The following is a 26,396-nucleotide window of genomic DNA, read 5'->3' as shown; positions in this document are numbered from 1 at the left end:
GACTGCCCTCCGTAGCCTGTCCCGACTGCCGACTCCCAGCTCGCATCGCCTCGGCGCCTCCCACTTTCACCCCCTCAGGGGCGCCTCCCCCAGAGGGTGTTGGGGGCCGTGTTAGGTGTAGGGAAGCCGCCTCCACCCAGGGGGCGTGGTGGGGGCGGAGGGCGGGCGAGAGGGCGGGCGGAGGGCGGGCGAGAGGGCGGGCGGAGGGCGGGCGAGAGGGCGGTGGAGCACAGAGACAGAGAGCAAGGCGGGGAAACTGAGGCACCGTTCCTAGAAATCTCGGTGCTGTGTCGTTCATTCAAAGAGAGTTGAGAAACAGTGAAATGAGCCAGGGCGAGGAGGTAAGGTGAAGGAACCGAGGGCGGACGGCTCCGAGGTGCGAAAGTCTGGGGCTGAAGGCAACCTAGCGCTGGGGAAAATTCTGGTTGTTCACCACTTCTACAGCTCTCCTGCCGCTCCCTGCAGAGGATGCTCGTTTTGCAGAGAAGGCAGTGTTCCTCTATTCCCTTCTTCCGAATTAAAAAAAAAAAAAAACAAAACCCTCAGAACGATGTAGCCTCCCGAATTGTTTTTTCTTTTAAGATGCGGATGAGTACGTGTGGCGAGTTCGCGGCCCGGCCACGCCGAGCCTCGGAAGGGCTAAGACCCCCCCCCTGCCCCGCACAAAGATGGCTGCTCCCTCTTCCCCGCTCCTTCTCCCCTCCCCAAAACCCCCTCCCGCCCCCCGGTCCCCGCCGCCGGCTCCGTCACTTCCGCCCCGCCGTGGCCGAAACTGACACAAAGTAGCGGGCCGAGGCCCCGGTGGAGCGGGGCCGCAGCTGGGGGGGCGGGAGCCCGCGGGGAGCCGAGCCGAGCGCCCCCCGCCCCAGCCCCCGGCATGGGCAGTACGGGGCCGCCGGGGCGGGCGCCGAGCGCTGAGCGCTGAGGTGAGGCGAGGCGAGGCAAGGCGGGGGCGCCCGGGAGCGCGGGGCCGGGAGGGCAGAGGGAGATGCGGCCGCAGCCGCGGGGCTGGAGGGGCCCGGGAGCGGGTGTAGACAGGGGAGCACCAGGGGCCGAGAGTCGGGAGCTGCGTCCAGACGGGACGGAGGTGGCTGCCGACTGGAGAGGAGGGGCTGTCGGGTGCCCGGGGACGGGGTAGAGCGGGGGGCTGTGTGTGCAGGTTGGGAGGATGGGGTGCCGAAGGGGCGCGTGGAGAGCAGGAGAGCGGCGCGAGTGCCAAGGAGAAGCTCGTGCAGTCTCCGCCAGGGGAGACCCGCCCAGAGAGTTGTTGGGCGAGAGGAGTAACCGGGACCCGAGGGTTTGGTGCCTGGAGAAGGGAGTTTGGGCTGGTAGGCTTTGTCTCAGTAAGGTGGAGGTCTCTGCCTGAGGAAAACTGAGGGTGTCAGGAGGGGCGGTAGCTCTGGGACATGATAGCTGTGCTGGGAGCCCTGAGTTCTGTCCTTGGTGAGGGAAGGTGGCCCGAGCTCGTGTTGGTGGCCAGTGAGCTGGGGGTCTCGAGTTCCAGTTCCTCCTGTTTCCCTGACCTGCCAGCCTCCTCTGAAAGAAGTGGCCAACCTTTGGGGCTCTTGCTTGGAAGGGAGCAGGGATCGGACCTATAGGAGGAGCTGTTTTCCTCCATGGAGCATTGCCTGCTTGCCGGGGCTGGCTATTTTTATCCCAAATGTGGCCGAGAGGGGGCTGGGGCTGGGTGACCGGGCAACGTGGCTGATGGGCCTGACCTGCTCAGAAAAAACCCAGGCTGTGTGAGACTTTGAGAAGGAAAAGTGAGAGGGGATCCCTGTTCCCAGGTTTCTCCTCCCTTCCCCTTGGAATGATGGCCCCCGCAGAGGGGATGAGGTCTGGGGCCAAGCCTGCTTCCAGTCTCCCCAGGGTCTCAGAGGTAAAACAACTTTCCTGGTCCATATCCAGACTCCTGACTCCTGATGGCGTGTGCAGCTCTTACATTAACTCTTTCATGGGACTCTAAACTCAGATCTTTAGGCTGATAGTGTTTCTTGATCCCTTCCTCCCCAAGGGCGGGGCTGCCCGTAGAACTTGTGATGTCCACCCTTGCATCCTTTAACCTCTCCCTGTGCTCCCCACCCTCCCGTGACTCATACTCAGACTGGGTGGAGACCCTGGCTGGGGGCCCTGGAGGAGGGCTTGGCATCTCTAAAATATGGATGAGGTTTTTCTTCCTGAGCCAGGCACCCTGGCCTGCCATAGTTGGAGAAGGTCAGGGATGAAAAGGACTTCTGGTTTTCAGGATTGCCTGACCTGGTGTAAGGGCGGGATCTGAGCTAGCACAGGGAGAACTGGTGTGGGTGACTAGGCCATGGGCAGAGTCTGTAATTACAGAGGTTGGCCAGACAGGCAATTAGTATCTCTTGGGGCTGACAGGCTGGTGGGGTATGCCTGGTAGGCTAGAGGCAAAGGGAACCAAAGAGGATGAGGAGGTGAAAGGCCTTCCACCCAGAAAAGGAAAGAGGAGGTGACTGGCTGGCAGTTTCCTTTGGGCCAGGCTGGGGAGTAAGGATGAGGCTCTGCCTTGTAAGGCCAGGCCTTGAACCTTTTGGGAGAAAGAAAGGACATGGGAAGGTGGAAGCAGGCAGAGGCCTGTCTCACTGGTGCTCCCTGAACCTGCATCCTGTGCCATACTGACTGGACTAGGCTTGGAGTGGGATGGAGGGAGGGGCAAACTCCCCACCAGGGTTGGGAAGACCCCTCTGGCAGCCCAGAAGGGTGGCTGACCCAGGCTGAAGGGAAGCTGTTTGGGGACTGTGCAGAGAGTGAGGGCCATGCCTCTAATGTGAGCTCCCCTGGAGGAGGTGATGATGGAAGCCCTAGTAATGGGGGGTGGGGATGGCAGGGAACTTATAAGCCTTTCGAGAAGGGTGGAGCCTGCCCACCCTATTTCCTGATGCCCTGCCAGGTGTTTCCTGGCTTATGTTCCCTCCACCCCACCCTTTGGGGAAACTGCTTTCTAGTAAGCACAAGCACTACTCATTGCCACCAGAACACATGAGAACCTCCATTGTCCCTGGGATGGATACCTTGAGAGCTCTGCCCCTTTTTTCAATATCTGGCCTCTTCTCCTTTCCCTACAGGCATGGGCTTCTGTAAAGTATCAGTCCCCCATGTCACCCAAGGGAGGGGCATGATGGGAGGTGGTGGGGGAAGTCCCCTCTTTCCCAGAGACCCATCATGGCAGTAAGAGGAGAGACTGGGAAGAGGAGGCTGGGGGAGGGGCAGGGTCAGAGCTGGAGAAGAGGGTCTTCAAAAGAGGTCTCATGAGGGGAGGGAAGGGTTACCCTCAGTTTCCTGACCTCATTCGTCTGTCACTTCTTGCAGGGTCTCCCATGGGATTGCTGGGACCTTGCTGGGTGAGATGGCACTGTGTGCAAAAAAGCGCCCCCCAGGTAAGACAGGCAAGGAGGGGAGATCCCGGGAACCATCAAGAGTGGGTGTTGTTATGGCTCAGGGAGCAAAAGGAAAAGGGACAACTGGTATGGGTCTGAGGGAGGGTAGCTTACAGCAGTCTCTACCAAGCTTAGGGGGAACCTAGGAAACCGAATTCTTCCGCTTGATCCCAAAGCTGGGTTATGTGCCAGGACGGCGCTGAGCACCTACGCCCCGAAACACCTGCAGTCTTATCGTGGGGCACCTGCAGCTCCTGCTCTCTGGCCCAGGGAGCTGTGTTCTCATCTCTGCTTGGTCCTCTCACCCCCTCCCTGCTCCCCTCATTTTTTCATCTACCAGTCCTTCCGGTTTTTCCGCGGGCGGGGGTGTGTGTGCGTGAAAGCGGTTGCCCCCAACAACGCCGGCAGTCCGCTCACCCGCATTGGCCGGGCCCCCGCATTGGCCGGGCCCGGGGGTGGGAGGGGAGGCGGGGCTCGCGCGCGAGCTTTCGCCTACGCGGCGCGTTGGCAGGCTGCGGCTCCTGCAGTCGGGGAGCGGGTGGGGGCGGAGCCCTAGGCCTGCTCGGCGTGTCCGGGGCCACTCAGCGCACGCTGGCATCCGCCAGGGGGAATGGGGGGCGGCGGCGGCGGCGGCGCAGCTGAGCTCGCGGTGTCCCCGAGCGCCGACGGCCGGGAGGATGGCCAGGGCTGCGGGTGGGGCGCGTGCCCGACAGCCGGGGCTTCCCTCTGAGCGGCCGTGGCTCCTGCACCTCCCCGGGGGGCCGCCCGGTCGATGCCGCTAAGGCCAAGGACGTATAGACGGTCTGCCCGCCCCCACTCACACCGGGATCATGACGGTCCCCAAGGAGATGCCCGAGAAGTGGGCCCGGGCCCAGGCGCCTCCCTCTTGGAGCCGAAAGAAGCCCTCCTGGGGGACAGGTAACTGGAGGCAGCACCTGGCAGCTCTCCCGCACCCATTATTTCCCCACTCCAATCCCTACATTCATTTGTCCCCAGCCTTCCCCTACCTCCCCTGATCCTCTTTCCAGACCCAGAGATCCTGGCTCCGAAGGATCCAGTCCCTACCTTCTTCCTTTGCATGGTCTTTGGTGATTGCGCAGGGGACTCAGCCCAAGGGAGCCCCTCTAGGGAAGTTTATGGGAGTGAAGTGGCTTGGTAGGCAGGGGGCACTGTGGCCTGGGGTTTTGTTACTGCAGTGTGCTCTGCAGGGGTCCTGGGGTGTGTAGAAAGGGTTCTGGAATGCTGTCTTTGGCTCCTGGACAGGTTTAAGGAATTAGGTTTGCTGCCACCAAGTTACCCCTTTTTGCAGCATGAGGTCATGGTGACCTCCAGGGAGATGGGCTGGGGAATCTATTATAGAACAGCTCCTTACTCTGGGACATGAATTTGGTGCCTGCAGTCCCAGACCTGCAAAGGTTTGGGATAGGTTTACCTAGACGGGTGTCACTAACTGAGTGACAAATGAGCCCTTTAAAGGGAAATGCGTGCAGATGGTACAAGGAAAGTCCAGTTAGAGCGCAGCTGTTTCCATTACATTTCATTCCTCCCACCTCCATCTCTATCTCAGTCTGCATGACCCATATCCCTGAAATGCCCCCCCTCCCACTTTTCTACTTGAAGATGAGCTTTGAAATAAGATGATGTCATTGTGGGCCAGTCAGAAGCAGCTGCTGGTGACATGTGACAAGCAGAGGCTCCTGTAGGGGAGACTGCACGTGGGGCTGGGATGCTGCCGCAGAGCAGCTCCAGGGCACAGTGAGCCTCCTTCTTGCCACCTACCCAACCCTCCAAATTAGGGAGACAGCAGTACTGCTACTAGATCTGCAGTGGTCCCCAGGGGGAAGGAAACTTTACGTTTTCAGCGCTACTCCTTGATTATGACGATATATGCATTAATAATAGCAGCAAAGGGGGCTGGGGAATCCCAGGACTGTCAGTGGTTAAGATTCCTCTGCAGTGGGGGTGGGGGAGACAAACTGGGTGCTCCCAGTGGAAGACTGTGAAGGTTGGTGGTGAGGAAAAGAGAACATACCCTATCCTGTGAATGTAACCTGGAGAGCCGTGTGGTCAGGCTGCTGGTGAGAGGTGGACTGGAGGGAAGAATTTGATGTCCCCCCTCAGTTGTGGAGCTAACTCCTTAAAATGATGTTCTGTGGAAAAAAACAGGGAACCCCCACAAAGTGTTGGTCCAGACCTCAATTTGCTCCTCCTGACTGCAGCATCATTTTGTTGCAGAAGAAGAAAGGAGGGCGCGAGCTAATGACCGAGAATACAATGAGAAATTCCAGTATGCGGTAAGTGACTCTAGACCACCCGTTCCCTGTCTCTGTTTGGAGAGGGGAAAGGGGCAAGGACAACCTACCCTTGGGACTGAGGGCTACCTGGGAAGAGTGGTTGGGGGAGGGGAAGGCAAGCTCCTCGGCCACTCTCAATCTGCTACGGTGCTGAATTTTTCATGCCTTCACCTGTCAGTGAAGCAGAATACATTGACCCCCTTGAGACTCCCATCTCTCCTCCCCTTTCCCACTCCCACACCTGTGTTTGCTGGCTTTTGGGGTAGAGGTCTGGGGAAGTATAAAGATGGGGGAGGCAGCCTCAGTCTGGTTCTGGGTTGGGGCTGGAGGCTGCTCATTATCTTCTCTCCTACTGCCATAGAGTAACTGCATCAAGACCTCCAAGTACAATATTCTCACCTTCCTGCCTGTCAACCTCTTTGAGCAGTTCCAGGAAGTTGCCAACACTTACTTCCTGTTTCTCCTTATTCTGCAGGTAGGTGACCCACAGTAGATTTTTTGCAGCTCCCCAAACTGAATAAAGCCAAGGAAGAGGAAAGGGAGTGAAGGCATCAGATGGGGCCTCAGAGGCATACTTCTCTTTTTTTTTTTTTTCAGTTGATCCCACAGATCTCTTCCCTGTCCTGGTTCACCACCATTGTGCCTTTGGTTCTTGTTCTCACCATCACAGCTGTTAAAGATGCCACTGATGACTATGTGAGTTGGTTTCATTCCTCTGTTTTGTCCCAGTCACCCACCCCTACTCCAACCCCCACCCCCAACTCACAGCCACCTTCACCCAGCACAATTTCTTGGTGACTTTGACATCCCTTACCCGGTCCGGCTAGATCTCTGATGTCTTTTTGCTGAGGGTGGGGAGGGGGAGTCAGGGAGTGAATTGGTTTGTGATGGGGTATATATGAGGTGTTACCCAGCATGCTCTGAGTTCTACTGATTAACGAATTCCTTCGAAGCGAGGGAAAGTGTCTTACCTTTCACAGTTTTCTTCTTTTCAGTTCCGCCACAAGAGTGATAACCAGGTGAATAACCGCCAGTCTCAGGTGCTGATCAATGGAATGTGAGTGCCTGTTGGAGACAAGAGCTCTGGGGAGGAAGGGGGTCCCCTAGGAACCTCTTTAGCTCCTGACAGCCTCTTCACTGTCTTCTTGTTGCCTCAGCCTCCAGCAGGAGCAGTGGATGAATGTCTGTGTTGGTGATATTATCAAGCTAGAAAATAACCAGTTTGTGGCGGTAAGGGACAGGGTACCCCTCTAGGCTGGTAGGGTTCTTCCTCTTCTTTGTCAAAAAGGGATGAATCTTTCCTGATTTACTGTTGCCTCGTAAACACCCATGGCAGGAAACTTTCTCACATCAGAGGCTTCTGTGTCATGCTGATATGCCTGGGACTAGCCATTTATGCATCTGGAACCAAGCAAACCGAGAATGCTTGGATGAAGGAGCCACCATCACAGCCCACTGGGGGTGGAGGTTTGCATATTTGGACTTCTCATTAGTTTTTCTCTCTAGGCGGATCTCCTCCTTCTTTCCAGCAGTGAGCCCCATGGGCTGTGTTACATAGAGACAGCAGAACTTGATGGGTAAGTGGCATGCTCAGTGTCAGCCCTCTCCTTCTGTCTCTTTGGAGGTAAAAAGATTGTCTTTGAATGAGGTTCTCAGGCCTGGGCTCTGTCTGAATTTGGAAAAATTAGGGTAAGAAGAGCTTTGGATGGGATGTGCAAAGTGTTATTCGGCCGGTATTTGCGGGGCTAAGCAGTTATACACCATGCTTAGGTGTCACCAGGTAGAATTTAGAGGATGGGGAAAGGTGGGTATGGTGACTCACTCCTGTAAATCCTAGCACTTTGGGAGGCCAATGTGGGAGGATTGCTTGAGGCCAGGAGTTTGAGATCAGCCTGGGCAAGATGGTGAGACCTCGTCTCTACACACACACACACACACACACACACACACACACACACACACACACACAAAATAAATAAAAAAAAATAAATCATTTTAAAAATTAGCTGGGTATGGTGGTTTTAACGCCTGTAATCCCAGCCACTTGGGAGGCTGAGGCGGGAGGATCGTTTGAGCCCAGGAGTTCGAGGCCTTAGTGAGCTATGATTGTGCCACTGCACTCCAGCCTGGGCAGCAGAGCAAGACCCCATCTATGAAAAAAAAATACTTAGAGGATGAGGAGGGATTGGGGACTCAGGGATACTGTCCTTCTAGTGAGACCAACATGAAAGTACGTCAGGCGATTCCAGTCACCTCAGAATTGGGAGACATCAGTAAGCTTGCCAAGTTTGATGGTGAGTAATTTTGGGGGAGCAGCCTGAAGGTAGAGGAGGGGCGTTGGGTTTTGCTTGGGGGCGTTAAATTATACCTTTTCATTTGGACTTTTTGTTGTTGTTATGCAACTTCCTGGACTGTTTTGGGGAGGGGAGTGTTGGTAATGTCATTTGGCTCCCTCTTGATTGTGAGTTGATAATTATTTCAAGGGAACTTTGTGGCTGATAGCTCCCCACTTGCTATGCATGTTGAGAGAAATTCAGCATATTCTTTTTGCTTATTAGCTTGGAATAATAATATATGTCCCTTATAAGACAAACCATACAAAGTGTATAAGAAAAAGTGAATGAAGATCAGTACCATGGCTCACGCCTGTAATCCCAACACTTTGGGAGGCCGAGGCGGGCAGATTTCTTGAGACCAGGAGTTCGAGACCAGTCTGGTCAACATGGTGAAACCCTGTCTCTATTAAAAATACAAAAATTATTAGCTGGGTGTGGTGGTGTGTGCCTGTAATCCGAACTATTCGGGAGGCTGAGGCGGGTGAATTGCTTGAACCTGGGAGGCGGAGGTTGCAGTGAGCCGACATCGTGCCACTGCACTCCAGCCTGGGTGACAAGAACGAAACTCCATCTCAAAAAGAAAAAAAAAAAACATAGAAAAATCAGCCAGGTGGCGTGGCGTGCATCTGTTGTCCCAGCCACTCGAGAGGCTGAGGTATGAGAGTTGCTTGAACTAAGGAAGTGGAGGTTGCAGTGAGCTGAGATCATGCCACTGCACTCCAGCCTGGGCAACACAGCAAGACTCTGTCTCAAAAAAAAAGCAAAAAAAAAAAAAAATAGCTCTTCCTTCTTCTTCTACCCTGCTCAGATAGCCACACTGACAGTCAGTGTGTGTTCATCCACACTTTTCATACATGTTTGTACAAACAAATATTAGGTCATGCTGCTGCTTTTTTTTTTGAAACACTCTGTTGCCCAGACTGGAGTGCAGTCGTGCAATCTTGGCTCACTGCAACCTCTGCCTCCCAGGTTCAAGCGATTCTCATACCTCAGCCTCCTGATTAGCTAGAATTACAGGTGCCCGCCACCACGACTGGCTAATTTTTGCATTTTTAGTAGAGACAGGGTTTCGCCATGCTGGCCAGGCTGGTGTCGAACTCCTGACCTCAAATGATCTGCCCATCTTGGCCTCCCAGAGTGCTGAGATTACAGGCCTGAGCTACCGTGCCTGGCCTGCTTCATTATTTTCCTGAAGAGCTGCATCAGCTCACACTCCCACCAGCAGGGTGTGGATGGGCCCTTGTTCTTGCATCCTCTTCCCTCAGTGCATTTTCTCTTTGTTTTATTGTCTTGTGGTCAGGCTGTAGACTGGACCTTGAGCAGTGGAATTTTTGTCTCCTGTTCAGGTGAAGTGATCTGTGAACCTCCCAACAACAAACTGGACAAATTCAGCGGAACCCTCTACTGGAAGGAAAACAAGTTCCCCCTGAGCAACCAGAACATGCTGCTGCGGGGCTGTGTGCTGCGAAACACCGAGTGGTGCTTCGGGCTGGTCATCTTTGCAGGTGAGCCTCCTAGCATCCAAAGAAAGAAGGGTAAGAGGGACCCAGCCAGCCCTCCCTCAGGAGTATGGGATGAGGTGGGAGAATACCTAAGGTAAAAAACCTCCAGCTCTGTATACAGGCCTTTTATCCAGCCAGTGTCTCTATTCCCCCTTGGTGTCCTGCAGTCTGGGGATCAGGGCAGAAGCCCAGAGGCAGATGTGTTATTTGGCTTTCCCAGTCCTTCCCATTTTTTTCCAGGTCCTGACACTAAGTTGATGCAAAACAGCGGCAGAACAAAGTTCAAAAGAACGAGTATTGATCGCCTAATGAATACCCTGGTGCTCTGGGTAAGGCGCCCCACATCTGGTCCCTGCCCCTGCCCTCGGCTTCTCCCTGGGTGGCTCCTTTTCCTTTCCTCTCTCTTCTTTGGGCAGTAGTCTTCAAATTTGGCTTTAAAGCCACTAGCAGGTCAGCTACACAAAGGCAGTGTTTATTTTAGGCTCCTTTTAGTTGGAAGATGTTATTTAAAAAAACTTTAGGAACGTGCATGAATCAACAACTTAAAGCTAAAACAAATCATCCCTTCTCTGATTCCAGTTCTGATGATGACTTTGTAAAGCATGTGACCTTCTGTTTGCTTTTGCCAGGGACAAGGAGGCCTTCATGGGGATGGAGAGGGAATTAAAAGAAAAATTTCCATTTGGAAGAGGTTGGCAGGGTCTTTTCCCCCCAACTTCTAAGAACGAAGGATCCCAAAGGAAAAGTTTCTGTTTTGGTTTTTGGCAATTCCTGAATCCTTCTCTTGTTTAGCTAGAAATCTGAACTCCTTGTTGGGCTCTCCTCCCCTTCCTGCGCCCTGACTGTCTGCTGCCTGCCCCCTACATGCCAGCTTGCAAAGGCTGGGGCCGGCCTCTGGTGAGCTGGTTTCCGCTCTGGCTTTAAAGGGTGTGCAGAAACCCAGCCTGCTGGGCGTGGTTGTCTATCACATAGGGGGCTTCAGTCGCCCCCTGGTGGTCATTGGGCACCAATCTCCTATTTTGTTTCAAAGCCTCAACAGTGGAGGCAGCTTTGGAAATAGATGTAGGAAATTGGACAGTGGTCTGGTTTTTTACCAGTCTCTCCAGAGACTCCAAAATTTATAAGATTTTTGACTAATCAAGAAATCTAGACCGGAGTGGTGGCTTACACATGTAATCCCAGCACTTTGGGAGGCCAAGGTGGGAGGATCATTTGAGCCTAGGAGTTCGAGACCAGCATGGATACCATAGTGAGACCCTATCTCTACAAAAAATTGAAAAATTAGCCAGGTTTGGTAGCATGCACCTGTGGTCCCAGTTAGTCTGGAGGCTGAGGTGGGGGGATTGCTTTCCCGGGAGATTGAGGCTGCATTGAGCTAGGATCATGCCACTGCACTCCAGCCTGGGCAACAAAGCAGGACCCTGTTTCAAAAAAAGAGAAATCTACGTTTATGAAGGTATAGTTTGTTTCCCAAGTTTTTTTTAAAAAAGGCAATCTTGGCCGGGCGCGGTGGCTCAAGCCTGTAATCCCAGCACTTTGGGAGGCCGAGACAGGTGGATTACGAGGTCAGGAGATCGAGACCATCCTGGCTAACACGGTAAAACCCCGTCTCTACTAAAAAATACAAAAAACTAGCCGGGCGAGGTGGCGGGTGCCTGTAGTCCCAGCTACTCAGGAGGCTGAGACAGGAGAATGGCGTAAACCCGGGAGGCGGAGCTTGCAGTGAGCTGAGATCCGGCCACTGCACTCCAGCCTGGGCTACAGAGCGAGACTCCGTCTCAAAAAAAAAAAAAAAAAAAAAAAAAAGCAATCTATGTGAGATAGTGAACATTATTGTGGCTTGGCATTTTTGTTGGCTTGTGGAGGCCTAGCCCAGGTGAATAGATGATTTACAGTAAGTTTTGTGGTATGTTAAAAGTAGCTCATACCCACTCTTACCAACTTTGAGGACTCTGGAAGGTTTCAAGGTGCCAGACCGGGAGCTAATCAACTATTTCAGTTTCTTCATCATATAGATGAAATAATAGTCAGACAGAAGGCCACGTGATAATTGGTGACAGACTAGAACCTGTCACCAATTCTGAGCTTTTTCCACTAGAGCAGGGGTTTCCAATATTTTGACCTCCCTGGGCTACATTGGAAGAAGAATTGTCTTGGGCCACACATAAAATACACTAACACTAACAATAGCTGATGAGCTTAGAAAAAAATAATTGCAAAAAATAACTATTTATTTATTTATTTATTTATTGAGACGGAGTCTTACTCTGTCACCAGGCTGGAGTGTAGTGCAATGTCATGATCTCGGCTCACTGCAACCTCTGCCTCTTGGGTTCACGTGATTCTCCTGCCTCAGCCTCCCTAGTAGCTGGGATTACAGGTTCCCGCCACCATACCTGGCTAATTTTTTGTATTTTTAGTAGAGATGAGAGATGGCGTTTCACCATGTTGACCAGACTGGTATTGAACTCCTGACCTCATGATCTGCCCGCCTTGGCCTCCCAAAGGCGTGAGTCACCGCACTTGGCCTTTGTTTGTTTGTTTGTTTTTTGAGACAGGGTCTTGCTTTGTTGCCCAGGCTGGGGTGCAGTGGTGCGATCTTGACTCACTGCAACCTCTGCCTCTCGGGTTCAAGCAATTCTCATGGCTTGGACTCCTGAGTAGCTGGGACTACATGCAAGTGCCACCAGGCCTGGCTAATTCTTTTGTATTTTTAGTAGGGATGGAGTTTCACCATGTTGGCCAGGCTGGTCTCAAACTCCTGACCTCAGGTGATCCATCCTCCTCAGCCTCCCAAAGTGCTGGGATTACAGGCATGAGCCACTGCGCCCAGCCCATAATCGTTTTTTTTTTTTTTTTGGTTTTTTAAAATTATTTTTCTTTTAACATTCAGCTGTTACCAAAATCTCACAGTTTTTTTTTGTTGTTGTTGTTGTTTTTGGTTTTGGTTTTTTTGAGACGAAGTCTCGCTCTGTCACCCAGGCTGGAGTGCAGTGGCGCAATCTTGGCTCACCGCGAGCTCCGCCTCCCGGGTTCACGCCATTCTCCTGCCTCAGCCTCCCGAGTAGCTGGGACTATAGGCGCCCACCACCATGCCCGGCTAATTTTTTTGTATTTTTAGTAGTGACGGGGTTTCACCGTGTTAGCCAGGATGGTCTCCATCTGACCTCATGATCCGCCCTCCTCAGCCTCCCAAAGTGCTGGGATTACAGGCGTGAGCCACCGCGCCTGGCCTCTCATAGGGGTTTTTTTTTTTTTTTTTTTTTTTGAGACGGAGTCTCGCTCTGTCGCCCAGGCTGGAGTGCAGTGGCCGGATCTCAGCTCACTGCAAGCTCCGCCTCCTGGGTTCGGGCCATTCTCCTGTCTCAGCCTCCTGAGTAGCTGGGGACTACAGGCGCCCGCCACCTCGCCCGGCTAGTTTTTTGTATTTTTTAGTAGAGACGGGGTTTCACTGTGTTAGCCAGGATGGTCTCAATCTCCTGACCTCGTGATCCGCCCGTCTCGGCCTCCCAAAGTGCTGGGATTACAGGCTTGAGCCACCGCGCCCGGCCTCATAGGGTTTTAAGAAAGCTTATGAATCTGTGTTGGGCCACATGTGGCCCAGAGACCACGGGTCGGACAAGCTTGCACTAGAGCATCTGAGCTTTTGAGGGCTCAAGGGATGAGTACATCACAGATGCACTTGGTTTTGAGGGCTTCCTACATGTCAGCCTCACCTGTGTTTCTCATTCCTCCCCAGATTTTTGGATTCCTGGTTTGCATGGGGGTGATCCTGGCCATTGGCAATGCCATCTGGGAGCACGAGGTGGGGATGCGCTTCCAGGTCTACCTGCCGTGGGATGAGGCAGTGGACAGTGCCTTCTTCTCTGGCTTCCTCTCCTTCTGGTCCTACATCATCATCCTCAACACCGTTGTGCCCATTTCACTCTACGTCAGGTATGTGCCTTCTCTGCCCTGGGGTTTCTCCGGGGAGTCAGGTGGTCCCATAGAACTTTTCTTTTCTATGAAGATGAAGTCCTTGAGAAGTAACTTGAAGTCCTCTTCTTCCTGTACCGTAAACATTTGATGTTATCTGTTTATCTTTGTGGGCAGAGCAAACTTTTTACCACAGTTTCCTGGTACTTGGAACTGTATTAGAGAAAAAAAAATATTGATTTATTCAGCACCTGTTTATTACATGCCTCCTGTGTACAAAGAAGTGTGCTAGGTGCCATCACACATAAAAGATGAATTAGGAATGGATCTCCTTCCTTCTAGGTGCTTACATCTAGTAAAGGAAGGAAAATCTAAACACATTATAAAACAAAATAGGGACCAGTGCTGTAGAACTGGACCTAGAGTCTTCTGTGTGAAGCAAGGGGGTACAGAGATGTATTAGGTGGCCTCTGCCTTCAGCAGCAGCAGATGGATGGGTCGAGGAGGGGAGATCTAGACAGTGTCAGACTGAGATACCATGTGGGAGGCACAGGGTGCCGGGGGCTGGGAGGGTGTCACTCCCTAAGCAGGTAGGCAGGGAGGGAGAGATGGCATTTGCTCTGGGCTTTGAGTGGTGATTGGGCTGGGTGAAGGTGGAGCCGCAAAGGAGAGGAGGAGGGGAGGAGAGGGCTGGAAGCGTAGGTGTGGAGATGGGAGCCTGGGAATGGCCTGTGGAAATAGTTGGCCAGGGTCTTGGGCCAAGAGCGAGAGCTGGAAACATAGCTTGCTACTGATTGTGGAGGCTTTTGAATCTTTGCCTGTGGACTTTGTACTTACTAACCATTAAAAGTTATTAAAGAGACCAAGCACAGTGGCTCACGCCTGTAATCCCAGCACTTTGGGAGGCCAGGGTGGGCAGATCATGAGGTCAGGAATTCGAGACCATTCTGGCCAACATGGTGAAACCCTGTCTCTACTTAAAATACAAAAATCAGCCAGGTGTGGTGGCAGGTGCCTGTAATCCCAGCTACTCGGGAGGCTGAGGCAGGAGAATCGCTTGAAACCAGAAGGTGGAGGTAGCAGTGAGCCAAGATTTCACCCCTGCAGTCCAGCCTGGGCAACAAGAGCGAAACTCTGTCTCAAAAATCAAAATAAAGCAAACAAACAAACAAAAGTTTTTGAAGGAAGTGAAAAGAATGTATTCTATATTGTAAAAATGCATTCCAAGTGTCACAGCTCTTTTAGAATTTCCCTAGCAGGTTTTCCGGTTTTCACTGGAGCCCCTCCCCCACAAAAAGAAAAAAAAAGCATTCTAAAAAAAATCTAAAGAATGCTTTAGGAAGTGTTGACTGGCAGTGGTGTACAGCATGAATAGGATCAAGGCGACATCTAGGATGTTTGAGGTAAAGAGAATGTTAGCAGGGACAGGCCAGTGAGAATGAAGGGGAGGAGGAGGAAGAGGAGGCAGGAAGAACGGCCAGGGGAAAGGAACTTTCTTGCTTAGTGTCTTGCCCTTGAGATAAGGGAACCTGTGACATTTTTAAGGAAATGTTTTATGGAGGTGCTGAAAACGTGTCCTGTCTCCCATCTTTTGTTCATACAGATTCCCCAAATAGCCCTCAACTCGTTCCCAGCCTCCAATCTTAACTGCTGGTGATAATAAATAGAAGATATAGCATTTCTCTGCTGAGGGAATACAGTTTAGGCTTTTCCAGGGTGTGAAAAGGAGAGTCAGAAGGTTCTGGGTTTAGTCCTGTCTCCTCAGTGGCCATGTGACCTCAGGAAAATCCACAGTCACTCAGGGCCTCACTTAATCTCAGTTTTCCCGTGTGAAACAGGAACAGGAGTACTTGTCTCACCTTTTAATAGGATGTCTTGATATAAGATACTGGCTTAGAAGATAACATTTTAAACTTAAATGACTGTACAGTTATTGGGTGGCAGCCTGTTCGTCGTGACTGTTACCACTCCCTTCTGTATTACTATTTAAATGCCTTTTTGCTTACAACCTAATTTTGTTTTCCCACCTATGGGCTTTTGCTATCTGTGTTTTGTATCTCAGTTCACTTGAAGCCCTTGGAGCAGCTAAAACAGTTTTCTTTCTGAGTCTCATCAGGTCACAGTGTGTATGTTTGGGGGAGACTGAGAGGGGGTTGGAGAGCTGCGTGAGGAGAAGGCTTTTCGGAATGTGAAGACATTCCCATTTGCCTGGTAATGGGATCCTGATAGGAGCCTTAGTCAGGTGGGAAGCAGAGCTCTGGATATGGCCCCATTGCTTGGCTGCACTGGACCTAAACATGGCCCTTTCTGGAAATGCTAACAGTGCATATGATTAGCAAAGAAGAGGATATGAACAGACCTGGAGATGTTAAAGGCACTATATTGGCCTGGCACAGTGGCTGTCGCCTGTAATCCCAGCACTTTGGGAGGTGAAGGTGGGAGGATCTCTTGAGTTCAGGAATTCAACACCAGCATGAGCAACACAGCGAGATCCATCTCTATAAAAAATGAAAATTAGCCAGGTGTGGTGGCGTGCACCTGTAGTCCCAGCTACTGGGGAGGCTGAGGTGGGAGGATTGCTTGAGCCCAGGAGTTTGAGGCTACAGTGAGCTATGATTATGCTACTGCACTCCAGCTTGGGTGACAGAGACCCTAGCTCAAAAAACAAATGATCTGACAACCACCACCACAGAGCGCTGTGCTGTTGTGAAGTGGCGGTGTTCTGCAGATGCCTAGGGCCCTCTCTGTCTGGAGTCAGCACCTCAGCCCTGCCCCCTGTTCAGAATCAGGGATGTAGCGCTGCGAGCCCAGGGTGGAAGGAGTGCACCTGCCTGTGCTGGGACAGTGAGGAGTGGGCTTCAAGCCTACTCCATTTCCCCTCCCTGGTGCGGCCCCTCTTTGAGGTGGCGTCTGCGTTGCTGTGGCATGCACAGCACCCTCATTATTTCTCTCTCTTTTTTCTCTCCCCTCCCTCTGGCACTTTCACTTGTTTTTCTCTGCATGGTTTCTGTATTATTAGTACTGAGGTAAGAACTGGCCGAGTGCCTTGTCTACAGCCCCTTCTCCTCCTTTGCTGTCTGTCCTGCCCACCCAGGCCCTTTGCCCCTTCTTGTCTGGAGAGCGTCAGGAGGGTCGGGTCGGGGCATTCCTCTGCTGGCTGTGTGCAGCCGTCTCCACCTTCAGGCTCTCCTTGCCCTTTCCCACCCAGGTTTCTGTGCCCAGGTGTCTTCTCCGTTCTCGTCTCTCCCCAGGCGGAGGGCCTGCAGCGAAGGCCCGTGCGGGTGGGGCACCTCCTCCCCTTCCCGACCCAAGCTTCACCTCTTGTCCCCTGTGCAGTGTGGAGGTCATCCGTTTGGGCCACAGCTACTTCATCAACTGGGATAAGAAGATGTTCTGCATGAAGAAGCGGACGCCTGCAGAAGCCCGCACCACCACTCTAAACGAGGAGCTGGGCCAGGTGGAGTACATCTTCTCCGACAAGACGGGCACCCTCACTCAGAACATTATGGTTTTCAACAAGTGCTCCATCAATGGCCGCAGCTACGGTATGGTGGCACCACTGGGGACTGGACGCTTGCACCTCGCCTGGAAGGACAGTGGAACTGGGGCCCCACAGTTTCCTTAACATTGGTTTTTTCTTCCTTCCTAGTTGGGTCTGAGGGGCCTCGAAAGGGTCCATCCTGGCCAGGCACAGTGGCTCATGCCTGTAGTCACAGCACTTTGGGAGGCTGAGGTGGGAGTACTGCTTGAGCTCAGGAGTGCAAGACCAGCCTGGGCAACATAGTGAGACCCCATCCCTACAAAAAATTTAAAAATTAGCCAGGTGTGGTGGCACCTGTGGTCTCAGCTAGCCAGTGACTCAAGAGGCTGAGGTGGGAGGATCACTTGAGCCTGGGAGGTCAAGGCTACAGTGAGCCATGATCCTTTTACTGCACTCCAGCCTGTAAGACAGAGTGAGGCCCCGTCTCTTGAGAAAAATTCACACACAAAGAAGAGGTCCATTCTGTGTCCCATGTCAGGAAGCAGATCCTGGCTGGGCGCAGTGGCTCACGCCTGTAATCCCAGCACTTTGGGAGGCTGAGGCGGGTGGATCACCTGAGGTCAAGAGTTCGAGACCATTCTGGCCAACACGGTGAAACCCAGTCTCTACTAAAAATACAAAAATTAGCTGGGCATGGTGGCAGGTGCCTGTAAGTCCAGCTACTTGGGGGGCTGAGGCAGGAGAATTGCTTGAACCCAGGAGGTGGAGGTTGCAGTGAGCCGAGTTTGCGCCATTGTACTCCAGCCTGGGAGACAAGAGTGAAACTCTATCTCAAAAAAAAAAAAAATTAGATTCTGAGAGTCCTCCCCTGATGCCCTGACCCTGGTCTCAGCTCCAGGAATTAGGGAGCTCCATGGCTGTTTGAAGTGAGACACTGGCCTCTGGGCATCCTGGCCAGGCAGAACCCTGCTGCACTCTCCCCTGTTGCTGCTCAGGGTCCTTGTGAGTCTGTGGAATGTGGCTGTGGTTGGACTTCCCAGTGTGGCCCTGCCTTAGTGGCCTGTGGCTGTGCTGCTGGGATGGCCTGGGGCAGCATGTGGGGCTGACTTTTATGCAGAGTGTGGACCCCTCTTGTAACTGCTTTCTGTACTGACCGATGCCTTTCAGTCAGTGTCTGAGCCTTGTCTGCTGCACAGGTCTAATGGGTGCAAGGAGGCCTGGGAGGTGTGGAATTGCAGCTGCCCTAAGGGGAGTGCCACCTAGGGTGGAGACAGGGATGGTGAGCAGTGGGTGCCGGGGCTCTTTCATGGCCAGGCCTTGGGGTTCTAGGGTCTAGGGTGCCTGCTGTCTCCTATCCCGCAAGGTCAGTAGTGTGACTGAGTGACTCACACTGTGACAGCTGCTCAGCGATTAGGGTTGAGGGGCTCAGTGGCTGTGGGGATTCTGCGTTGGAGGTGTTTTCCGTGCTCTGGAGTTCTCTGGCTCTGACATTGCTTCTTTTTCTGCCCTGGCTGTATGTAGGTGATGTGTTTGATGTCCTGGGACACAAAGCTGAATTGGGAGAGGTAAGATTCAGTCTCCCTAATTCTATGTGCCAGTGAAACAGGGTGCCTGGCCAGTAACAGTTAGTGTAGTCAGGAGTGATGTGTTGTCTGGATAGGAGATGGAAGCTGCTTGGAGAAATGGGTGTTTTAAGGCAGAACTGGTGATGATAGAATTGGAAATTTTGAGGTCCACCGTGGACAAGAGCCTACTAAGACTTGGGAGGGCAGGGATGAACACTTCCCCGGGATGCAGCCTGGCACCCCAGCCTTTCCTAAGAGCTTTCTTACGTGTTCCAGAGGCCTGAACCTGTCGACTTCTCCTTCAATCCTCTGGCTGACAAGAAGTTCTTATTTTGGGACCCCAGCCTCCTGGAGGCTGTCAAGATCGGGGACCCCCACACACATGAGTTCTTCCGCCTCCTTTCCCTGTGTCATACTGTCATGTCAGAAGAAAAGAACGAAGGTGGGCTGAGGAGCCGGCTCGCACTCTTCTGACCTGACTCTGCCCTTGGGCTCTGCTCTCCTCTGCAATGTGGCTGGGCTGGGGCTTCCTGGGCGGGGCACATGGCTGAGAGAGGCCACTTATATCACGTGTATTCTTCCTCCCCACCCAGGAGAGCTGTACTACAAAGCTCAGTCCCCAGATGAGGGGGCCCTGGTCACTGCAGCCAGGAACTTTGGTTTTGTTTTCCGCTCTCGCACCCCCAAGACGATCACTGTCCATGAGATGGGCACAGCCATCACCTACCAGCTGCTGGCCATCCTGGACTTCAACAATATCCGCAAGCGGATGTCAGTCATAGGTGAGGCCAGGACTAGGGTGCTGGGGCGTTTGGGGGCAGCATTAAGGCCTGGAATGGGTGAAGTGTGCCAGGTGACTCTTGATGTGTTTAGGTTGCCTGTCTGAATTTCTCTGGCACTTTCTCTACCTGCCCCATTCATAGTGCGGAATCCAGAGGGGAAGATCCGACTCTACTGCAAAGGGGCTGACACTATCCTGCTGGACAGACTACACCACTCCACTCAAGAGCTGCTCAGCACCACCACGGACCACCTTAATGTGGGTGTGAGGAGAGGAGGGCCAGCCTGGGGGTTCTACTCTTAGTGTGGGGGAGGCGGCTTGTATGTTTTATTGTGTAAATGTAAGGTCTACAACATGATGTTTGGGTGTGTATATATAGTGAAGTAATTACTATGGTCAGACACGTTAACACATCAGCCAGCTCCCATAGTTACCTCTTTGTGTGTGTGTGGTGACGGTCCCTAACTGTGGAATGTGGCACACGCCCAGTCTACAGTGCAGGATTATTCATTGTCGCCCTCATGCTGTCCCTTAGCTCTCCAGACTTACCCAGGTGTGCCTTTCCACTCTGCCTCCAGGAGTACGCAGGGGAAGGGCTGAGGACCCTGGTGCTGGCCTACAAGGATCTGGATGAAGAGTACTATGAGGAGTGGGCTGAGCGACGCCTCCAGGCCAGCCTGGCCCAGGACAGCCGGGAGGACAGGCTGGCTAGCATCTACGAGGAGGTTGAGAACAACATGATGGTACGGGCTGTGGGACAGGCCAGGGGTGGGCACAGAGGGCTCATGCCTGCGACTCTTGTGCCAGGAATCCTTGTGGTATTTTCAGCTGCTGGGTGCAACGGCCATTGAGGACAAGCTTCAGCAAGGGGTTCCAGAGACCATTGCCCTCCTGACACTGGCCAACATCAAGATTTGGGTGCTAACCGGAGACAAGCAAGGTGAGAGCCCAGCAGGGCAGAGGCAGTTGCAACTGACAGTAGCCCTGTTGGACCCTTGCATGGAGCCGAGGACATCAGGCAGGCGAGTGTGCTGACCTTGTTGGGTGCCTGTCCGTAGCTCCTGCGTTCTCTCTTGGTAGAGACGGCTGTGAACATCGGCTATTCCTGCAAGATGCTGACGGACGACATGACCGAGGTGTTCATAGTCACTGGCCATACTGTCCTGGAGGTGCGGGAGGAGCTCAGGTAAACAAGAAGCCCGAGGGAGGCGGTGCTCTGCATTGTGCTCAGGGCTCAGGCGGGGGTTTCTGGACCCTGTTTAGGCTTGAATCCCTGCTCCCCACTGCCGTCCTGAAAGACCACAAGCATATCATTTCCACCTCGCCAGGAAAGCCCGGGAGAAGATGATGGATTCATCCCGCTCCGTAGGCAACGGCTTCACCTACCAGGAGAAGCTTTCTTCTTCCAAGCTAACTTCTGTCCTGGAGGCCGTTGCTGGGGAGTACGCCCTGGTCATCAATGGTCACAGCCTGGTAGGCATCGCTGTCCTTAGCTTGGGCAGTGTCTTTTCAGGGAGCACTTCTGTCCAGGGCTTTTATATCTTGTTTTAATTTCCCCTGACTTCAGAGAAGACTCTGGTCTCAAAGGGGACTGGGAGGAGCTGAGACTCCCAGGTGTCTCCTGGAAAGACTGGCTTTCTCAGGTTTCTCTGTGCTCCAGGCCCACGCACTGGAGGCGGACATGGAGCTGGAGTTTCTGGAGACAGCATGTGCCTGCAAAGCTGTCATCTGCTGCCGGGTGACCCCCTTGCAGAAGGCCCAGGTGGTAGAACTGGTCAAGAAGTACAAGAAGGCTGTGACGCTTGCCATTGGAGACGGAGCCAATGATGTCAGCATGATCAAAAGTGAGTGTGGGCTATGCAGGTGTGTAGGTCGGGCTTGAGGCTGGGGAGGGGCCCACTGGGGTCTCTGGACTGCAGAAGAATGATGGGAAGGGGGTTGTAACTTGGTAGGCTCTAAAGTGTGTGGCCGGTGGCCATCTTCACCCTCTTGTCATCTCTTGTCTCTGCAGCGGCTCACATTGGTGTAGGCATCAGTGGGCAGGAAGGGATCCAGGCTGTCTTGGCCTCCGACTACTCCTTCTCCCAGTTCAAGTTCCTGCAGCGCCTTTTGTTGGTGCATGGGCGCTGGTCCTACCTGCGAATGTGCAAGTTTCTTTGCTATTTCTTCTACAAAAACTTTGCTTTCACCATGGTCCACTTCTGGTTTGGCTTCTTCTGCGGCTTCTCAGCCCAGGTAATAAGTGTTCCCGGTCCACTGTAGTGCAAATCTGTTAACCTGAGTGCAGAGGTTCTATCTGTCTTGTTTATCACTCAGTCCCCCAGGGCCTAGCTATTTTCTGGTACATACTTTTAAAAAATGCTTATTAAAGGAGGAGAGAAGGAGCCTGAGAAAATTTCTTAGGGTTCTCTGTATGTGACATCAGCTGTCTTCCTGTGCCTGATGTGTAGCAAAGAAAGGTTGCGTGCTCCCTTGCTCCCTGTTCTCTTCCAGACCGTCTATGACCAGTATTTCATCACCCTGTATAACATCGTGTACACCTCCCTGCCAGTCCTGGCTATGGGGGTCTTTGATCAGGTATGGGGGAGTTTGATGATCAGATGGGATGCGGGGAAGGTCACTGCTTGAAGGAGTCACATAGACAGGTGTGACACTTGTGCCCATTGTCTGTGGCCACTGGGAAGGCAGTTCTTTCAGCTGGGGAAGGTGTGACTGGTTCTCCCTCCTGGTTGCAGCTGATCTAGAACTCTCTTGGGTTGCTGAACTAAGTTAGACTGGGGGTACCTGGCTTGAGGTTGGTTCTAGCTGCCAAAGACTTTGGAAAGAAGGAGGCAGGGACAGAGTCTGCCCTTGGCCTTGTGGAGTCAAAATGGCAACCTCTGAGGCCCCCTATGCTACATGGGCCTCCCACACAGGATGTCCCTGAGCAGCGGAGCATGGAGTACCCTAAGCTGTATGAGCCGGGCCAGCTGAACCTTCTCTTCAACAAGCGGGAGTTCTTCATCTGCATCGCCCAGGGCATCTACACCTCCGTGCTCATGTTCTTCATTCCCTACGGGGTGTTTGCCGATGCCACCCGGGATGATGGCACCCAGCTGGCTGACTACCAGTCCTTTGCAGTCACTGTGGCCACATCCCTGGTCATTGTGGTTAGCGTGCAGGTATGAGGCCGTCCAGGAACTCCCCTCTTCTCTGGAAGGAGTGAGCCTTCTGTCCCTGGGGCTGCCGTGGGCACCACAGTTCTGTTTCTGGGTGAAGGGGTTTTTAGGGGGTGCACCTGCCTGATTATGCCTACTTTCTGCAGATTGGGCTGGACACAGGCTACTGGACGGCCATCAACCACTTCTTCATCTGGGGCAGCCTTGCTGTTTACTTTGCCATCCTCTTTGCCATGCACAGCAATGGGCTCTTCGACATGTTTCCCAACCAGTTCCGGTTCGTGGGTAAGTCCCCGTGGCCTCCTTGAATCAGTGAGGAATCACAGCTTTTCCGGGACTAACAGGACGGTCAGCCAATCTGCACATTTCAACATTTCTTATGTGCCAAGTATTCAGTGAGGTGCTGAGGGAATATCAAGTTATATCTGACCCAGGCCTTGCCCCCAAAGAGCTTCCATATCCATGAAAGTGAAGAACAGCCCTGCCAGACCATGGAAGGCCAGGCTTCACGGTCAGTAGAGTTGCTTTTGTTGAGTTAGCCAGGGACAGTTCCAGAGAGGGGGCTGCTGTGAGTGGAGGCAGGACTGGGGAGTCAGATTCCAAGTTGGAGAGCTGGAGGTGTTTGTAGGGAATGGAGACCGCTCCAGGTAGAATGGGCAAGAATGCTCATTGAGAAGCAGTGGGGGAGAGGCTGGAAAGGTGGAGCATTTGAGGTGTCAGAACGCCAGGCTGTCAGGATTGCATCCAACTTGCTGGGAGTCTTGATTCATTTATTTAGAGGAAGAGGAGGGAGCAGCATCAAAAGACTGCTTGAGAAAGATGAAGCTGGTGTTGATGTCCAGCAAGGAAGTTACCAGAGTGACCAGTGCAAACTGGTTCAGAATTGGTGCCACAGTGGCCGTGGTGGGTGGCAAAGAGGTGGGAGGTATGAAGTGAAGGAAGTATTTACAGATCTTGGCATTTGCTTCAGATCTGTTTGTTCATTTATCACACGAGCAATTTTTTTTTTTTTTTTTTTTGAGACAGTCTCGCTCTGTTGCCCAGGCTGGAATGCAGTGGCGCGATCTCTGCTCACTGCAAATTCCGCCTCCCAGTCTCAAGCGATTCTCCTGCCTCAGTCTCCCGAGTAGCTGGGACTATAGGCGCCCACCACCATGCCTGGCTAACCTGGCTAATTTTTGTATTTTTAGTAGAGGTGGAGTTTCACCATGTTAGCCAGGATGATCTCAATTTCCTGACCTCATGATCCGCCTGCCTCAGCCTCCCAAAGTGCTGGGATTACAGGTGTGAGCCACCGTGCCCAGCCCACACGAGCATTTTATAGCACCTAGTATGTGACCCGTTATTCTGAATGCCCGGGGGGGGGGCAGCAATTAACCAACAGGTGGAAGCGGTTGCCCGCCTGGATTTTATATATGAGAGAGACAGATAATTTATACATGAACAGATATAATGTCTGGAACTAATAAGTCCTTTAAGAAACATCAAGTGGGCTAGAGAGTGACAAGCATTGTTAGCAAAGACCTCTTGTGGAAGGGACATTGGTACAGATACTTTTTTTTTTTTTTGAGACAGTCTCACTCTGTCGCCCAGGCTGGAATGCAGTGGCATGATCTTGGCTCATTGCAACCTCTGCCTCCTGGGTTCAAGTGATTCTTCTGCTTCAGCCTCCCAAGTAGCTGAGATTACAGGTACCTGCCACCACGCCTGGCTCATTTTTGTATTTTTAGTAGAGATGGGGTTTCACCATTTTGGCCAGGCTGGTCTTAAACTCCTGACCTCAAGCGATCCACCCACCTCGGCCTCCCAAAGTGCTGGGATTACAGGTGTGAGCCACCGCGCCCAGCTGGCACAGAGAAATCTGAATAAAGGGAAAAGGAGCCTGCCATGTGGCTCTCTGGGAACCGTCAATCCAAAAAGAGGAAACAGCAATATATACAAAGGCCTTCAGCCCGGGCCTGGGAGGAGGTCTTCTGCACGTGGAGCTGGGGAGCTGGGGAGGAAATGAGTTGGAGGGTGGGGGTGTGGAATCATTCTGGATTATTTAAGCCCTTATGGGTTTATTAAAATATTAAAAACTTTGAATTTTTAATATTAATCTAAATGTGAGAGGAAGCCATTGGAGGGTTTTGAGCAGAGAAATACCATAAGCTTACAATGTTTTTAAAGGGCCACTCTTACAGTTTTGTGGATAATAAAGCGTAGGGGGCAAGGGTGGAAATGGGAGACTAGTTAGGTGAGAGCCTGATGAGGGCTTAGAATAGAGTAAAAGGCCGTGGGATTCCAGAGATGTTTTGAAAATGGAACCAACAGATTGAATGTGGGGTCCAAAGAAGAGAGAAAAATGAATCAAAACAAAACAAAATTTTAAAAAGAAATGAATCAAGATCCATCACGGGGTTTTTAGTTGGAGCAACTGAATGCGTTGTGGCATTTCCTGAGCTGAGAAAGACCCGGATCAGATTTGGGGGAAGGAAACAATAGTTGAGTTTGGGCCACGGGAAATTCGAGATGCCTGGTAGATGTTCAACAGACATGTCAAGTCTGGCAATTGAAGCAGCAGGTCTGGAGCTCTGAGGGAGTTTGGGACTAAATTTGGAGATCTACATTTGGAGGGTGAGCCTGGAGAAGCGGGAAGCCAGAGGTGACTTAGGCTTTGAGAGTGGGGAAGTGGAGCTGCCAGAAATGGGAATGGGGAATGTCCGCCTTGTGACTCCCAAGGCCACCGACTCCTCTCCATCCCCAGGGAATGCCCAGAACACCTTGGCCCAGCCCACGGTGTGGCTGACCATCGTGCTTACCACGGTCGTCTGCATCATGCCCGTGGTTGCCTTTAGATTCCTCAGGCTCAACCTGAAGCCGGATCTCTCTGACACGGTGAGAAGCTGGGCTACCTGCTGTGGGAGGCAGAGATGGGATGGCCCGAAAGGCCTCGTGTGAACCCTGGGGGGCTCTGTGGGGCCGTGTGGCTGCTCAGTGTGTTGGTGCTTATCTGCTCTTCCTGGGGACAGACACCGTGTGCAGCTGGCCGCGGAGGCCTCTGCGTCAGCCTGGTCCTGGGTGCTGTGGGTCCCTTCTCCTTGGCGATGTCTGACACCTCCACGATGACAGAGGGCTCTTCCCTGTGCCCCTCTGCAGGTCCGCTACACGCAGCTGGTGAGGAAGAAGCAGAAAGCCCAGCACCGCTGCATGCGGCGGGTTGGCCGCACGGGCTCCCGGCGCTCCGGTTATGCCTTCTCCCACCAGGAGGGCTTCGGGGAGCTCATCATGTCTGGCAAGAACATGCGGCTGAGCTCCCTCGCGCTCTCCAGCTTCACCACCCGCTCCAGCTCTAGCTGGATTGAGAGCCTGCGCAGGAAAAAGAGTGACAGTGCCAGTAGCCCCAGTGGCGGTGCCGACAAGCCTCTCAAGGGCTGAAGGCCGAAGATGGATGCCCTGTGCCAGTGACCAGAGCACTCGGGGCTGGCCAGTCACTGAGGGAACAGTGTCTCGGAACTGCTGGTCCTCACTCCTTGCCTCCTCTCCCCCCGGTAGACTCTGTCCTGCTGGTCCCACCACACATGGCTGGGACATCCGTTCCCAGCTGCAGGCCCTTCCATCAGCTGGGGAGCTAGAGGGAGCAGACCCAAGGGCAGAGCAGAGGCTGAGGCACGGGGAGCCAGCCCCAGTTGGGGACCAGATGTAGAACCAAAAACAAGAAAAAACTGTGAGAGATTGCGTCTGCCCCTGCCCTGCTTGGGACCCACAGGGAGACTATAATCTCCTTATTTTTTTACTCCTACTCCCCAGAGGGGCCCTAGTGCCTCTGTTCCTGAATTACACAAGAATGTACCATGCCGGGAAGCCAGAGACCTGCGGGGGCCTCGGCCCCTCACATTGTGTATGTCTCTCCTTGATTTGTGTTGTGTCCAGTTTGGTTTTGTCTTTTTTATTTGGCAAGTGGAGGAGGCTTTTATGTGACTTTTA

The 26,396-nt window shown here is 52.8% G+C and overlaps 1 protein-coding gene and 1 non-coding gene across 9 annotated transcripts; both read left to right on the top strand.

The window, feature by feature from the left end:
* Positions 1-237: 237 nt before the first annotated feature.
* Positions 238-26,396, top strand: ATP8B2 (ATPase phospholipid transporting 8B2). 8 transcript variants are annotated; one of them, XM_045362373.3, is made up of 28 exons: positions 238-341; positions 3,331-3,398; positions 5,634-5,692; positions 6,054-6,167; positions 6,290-6,388; positions 6,688-6,749; positions 6,850-6,922; positions 7,199-7,269; positions 7,907-7,986; positions 9,375-9,533; positions 9,771-9,859; positions 13,270-13,466; positions 16,782-16,990; positions 18,448-18,491; positions 18,768-18,933; positions 19,085-19,273; positions 19,415-19,530; positions 19,851-20,015; positions 20,101-20,212; positions 20,353-20,458; positions 20,601-20,745; positions 20,933-21,116; positions 21,284-21,507; positions 21,766-21,849; positions 22,188-22,433; positions 22,577-22,715; positions 25,177-25,307; positions 25,569-26,396. In XM_045362373.3, the coding sequence occupies exons 2-28, from the start codon at positions 3,368-3,370 to the stop codon at positions 25,845-25,847; spliced, it is 3,573 nt and encodes a 1,190-aa protein (XP_045218308.1). In that variant the 5' UTR covers positions 238-341; positions 3,331-3,367; the 3' UTR covers positions 25,848-26,396. The 8 variants fall into 8 exon arrangements, with proteins under 8 accessions (XP_045218308.1, XP_045218299.1, XP_073850748.1 ...); XM_045362364.3 differs by lacking the exon at positions 238-341 and adding an exon at positions 775-926; XM_045362349.3 differs by lacking the exons at positions 238-341; positions 3,331-3,398 and adding an exon at positions 3,945-4,316.
* Positions 14,671-14,730, top strand: LOC123571050 (U7 small nuclear RNA). Its single transcript, XR_006695224.1, has one exon. It is a non-coding gene; the product is annotated as a U7 small nuclear RNA (small nuclear RNA).

Source organism: Macaca fascicularis, chromosome 1, assembly GCF_037993035.2.
Source record: "Macaca fascicularis isolate 582-1 chromosome 1, T2T-MFA8v1.1".
Taxonomy (NCBI): Eukaryota; Metazoa; Chordata; class Mammalia; order Primates; family Cercopithecidae; genus Macaca; species Macaca fascicularis.
The sequence above is the reverse complement of the archived record's forward strand: the minus strand, read 5'-3'. Positions and strand labels throughout refer to the sequence as shown.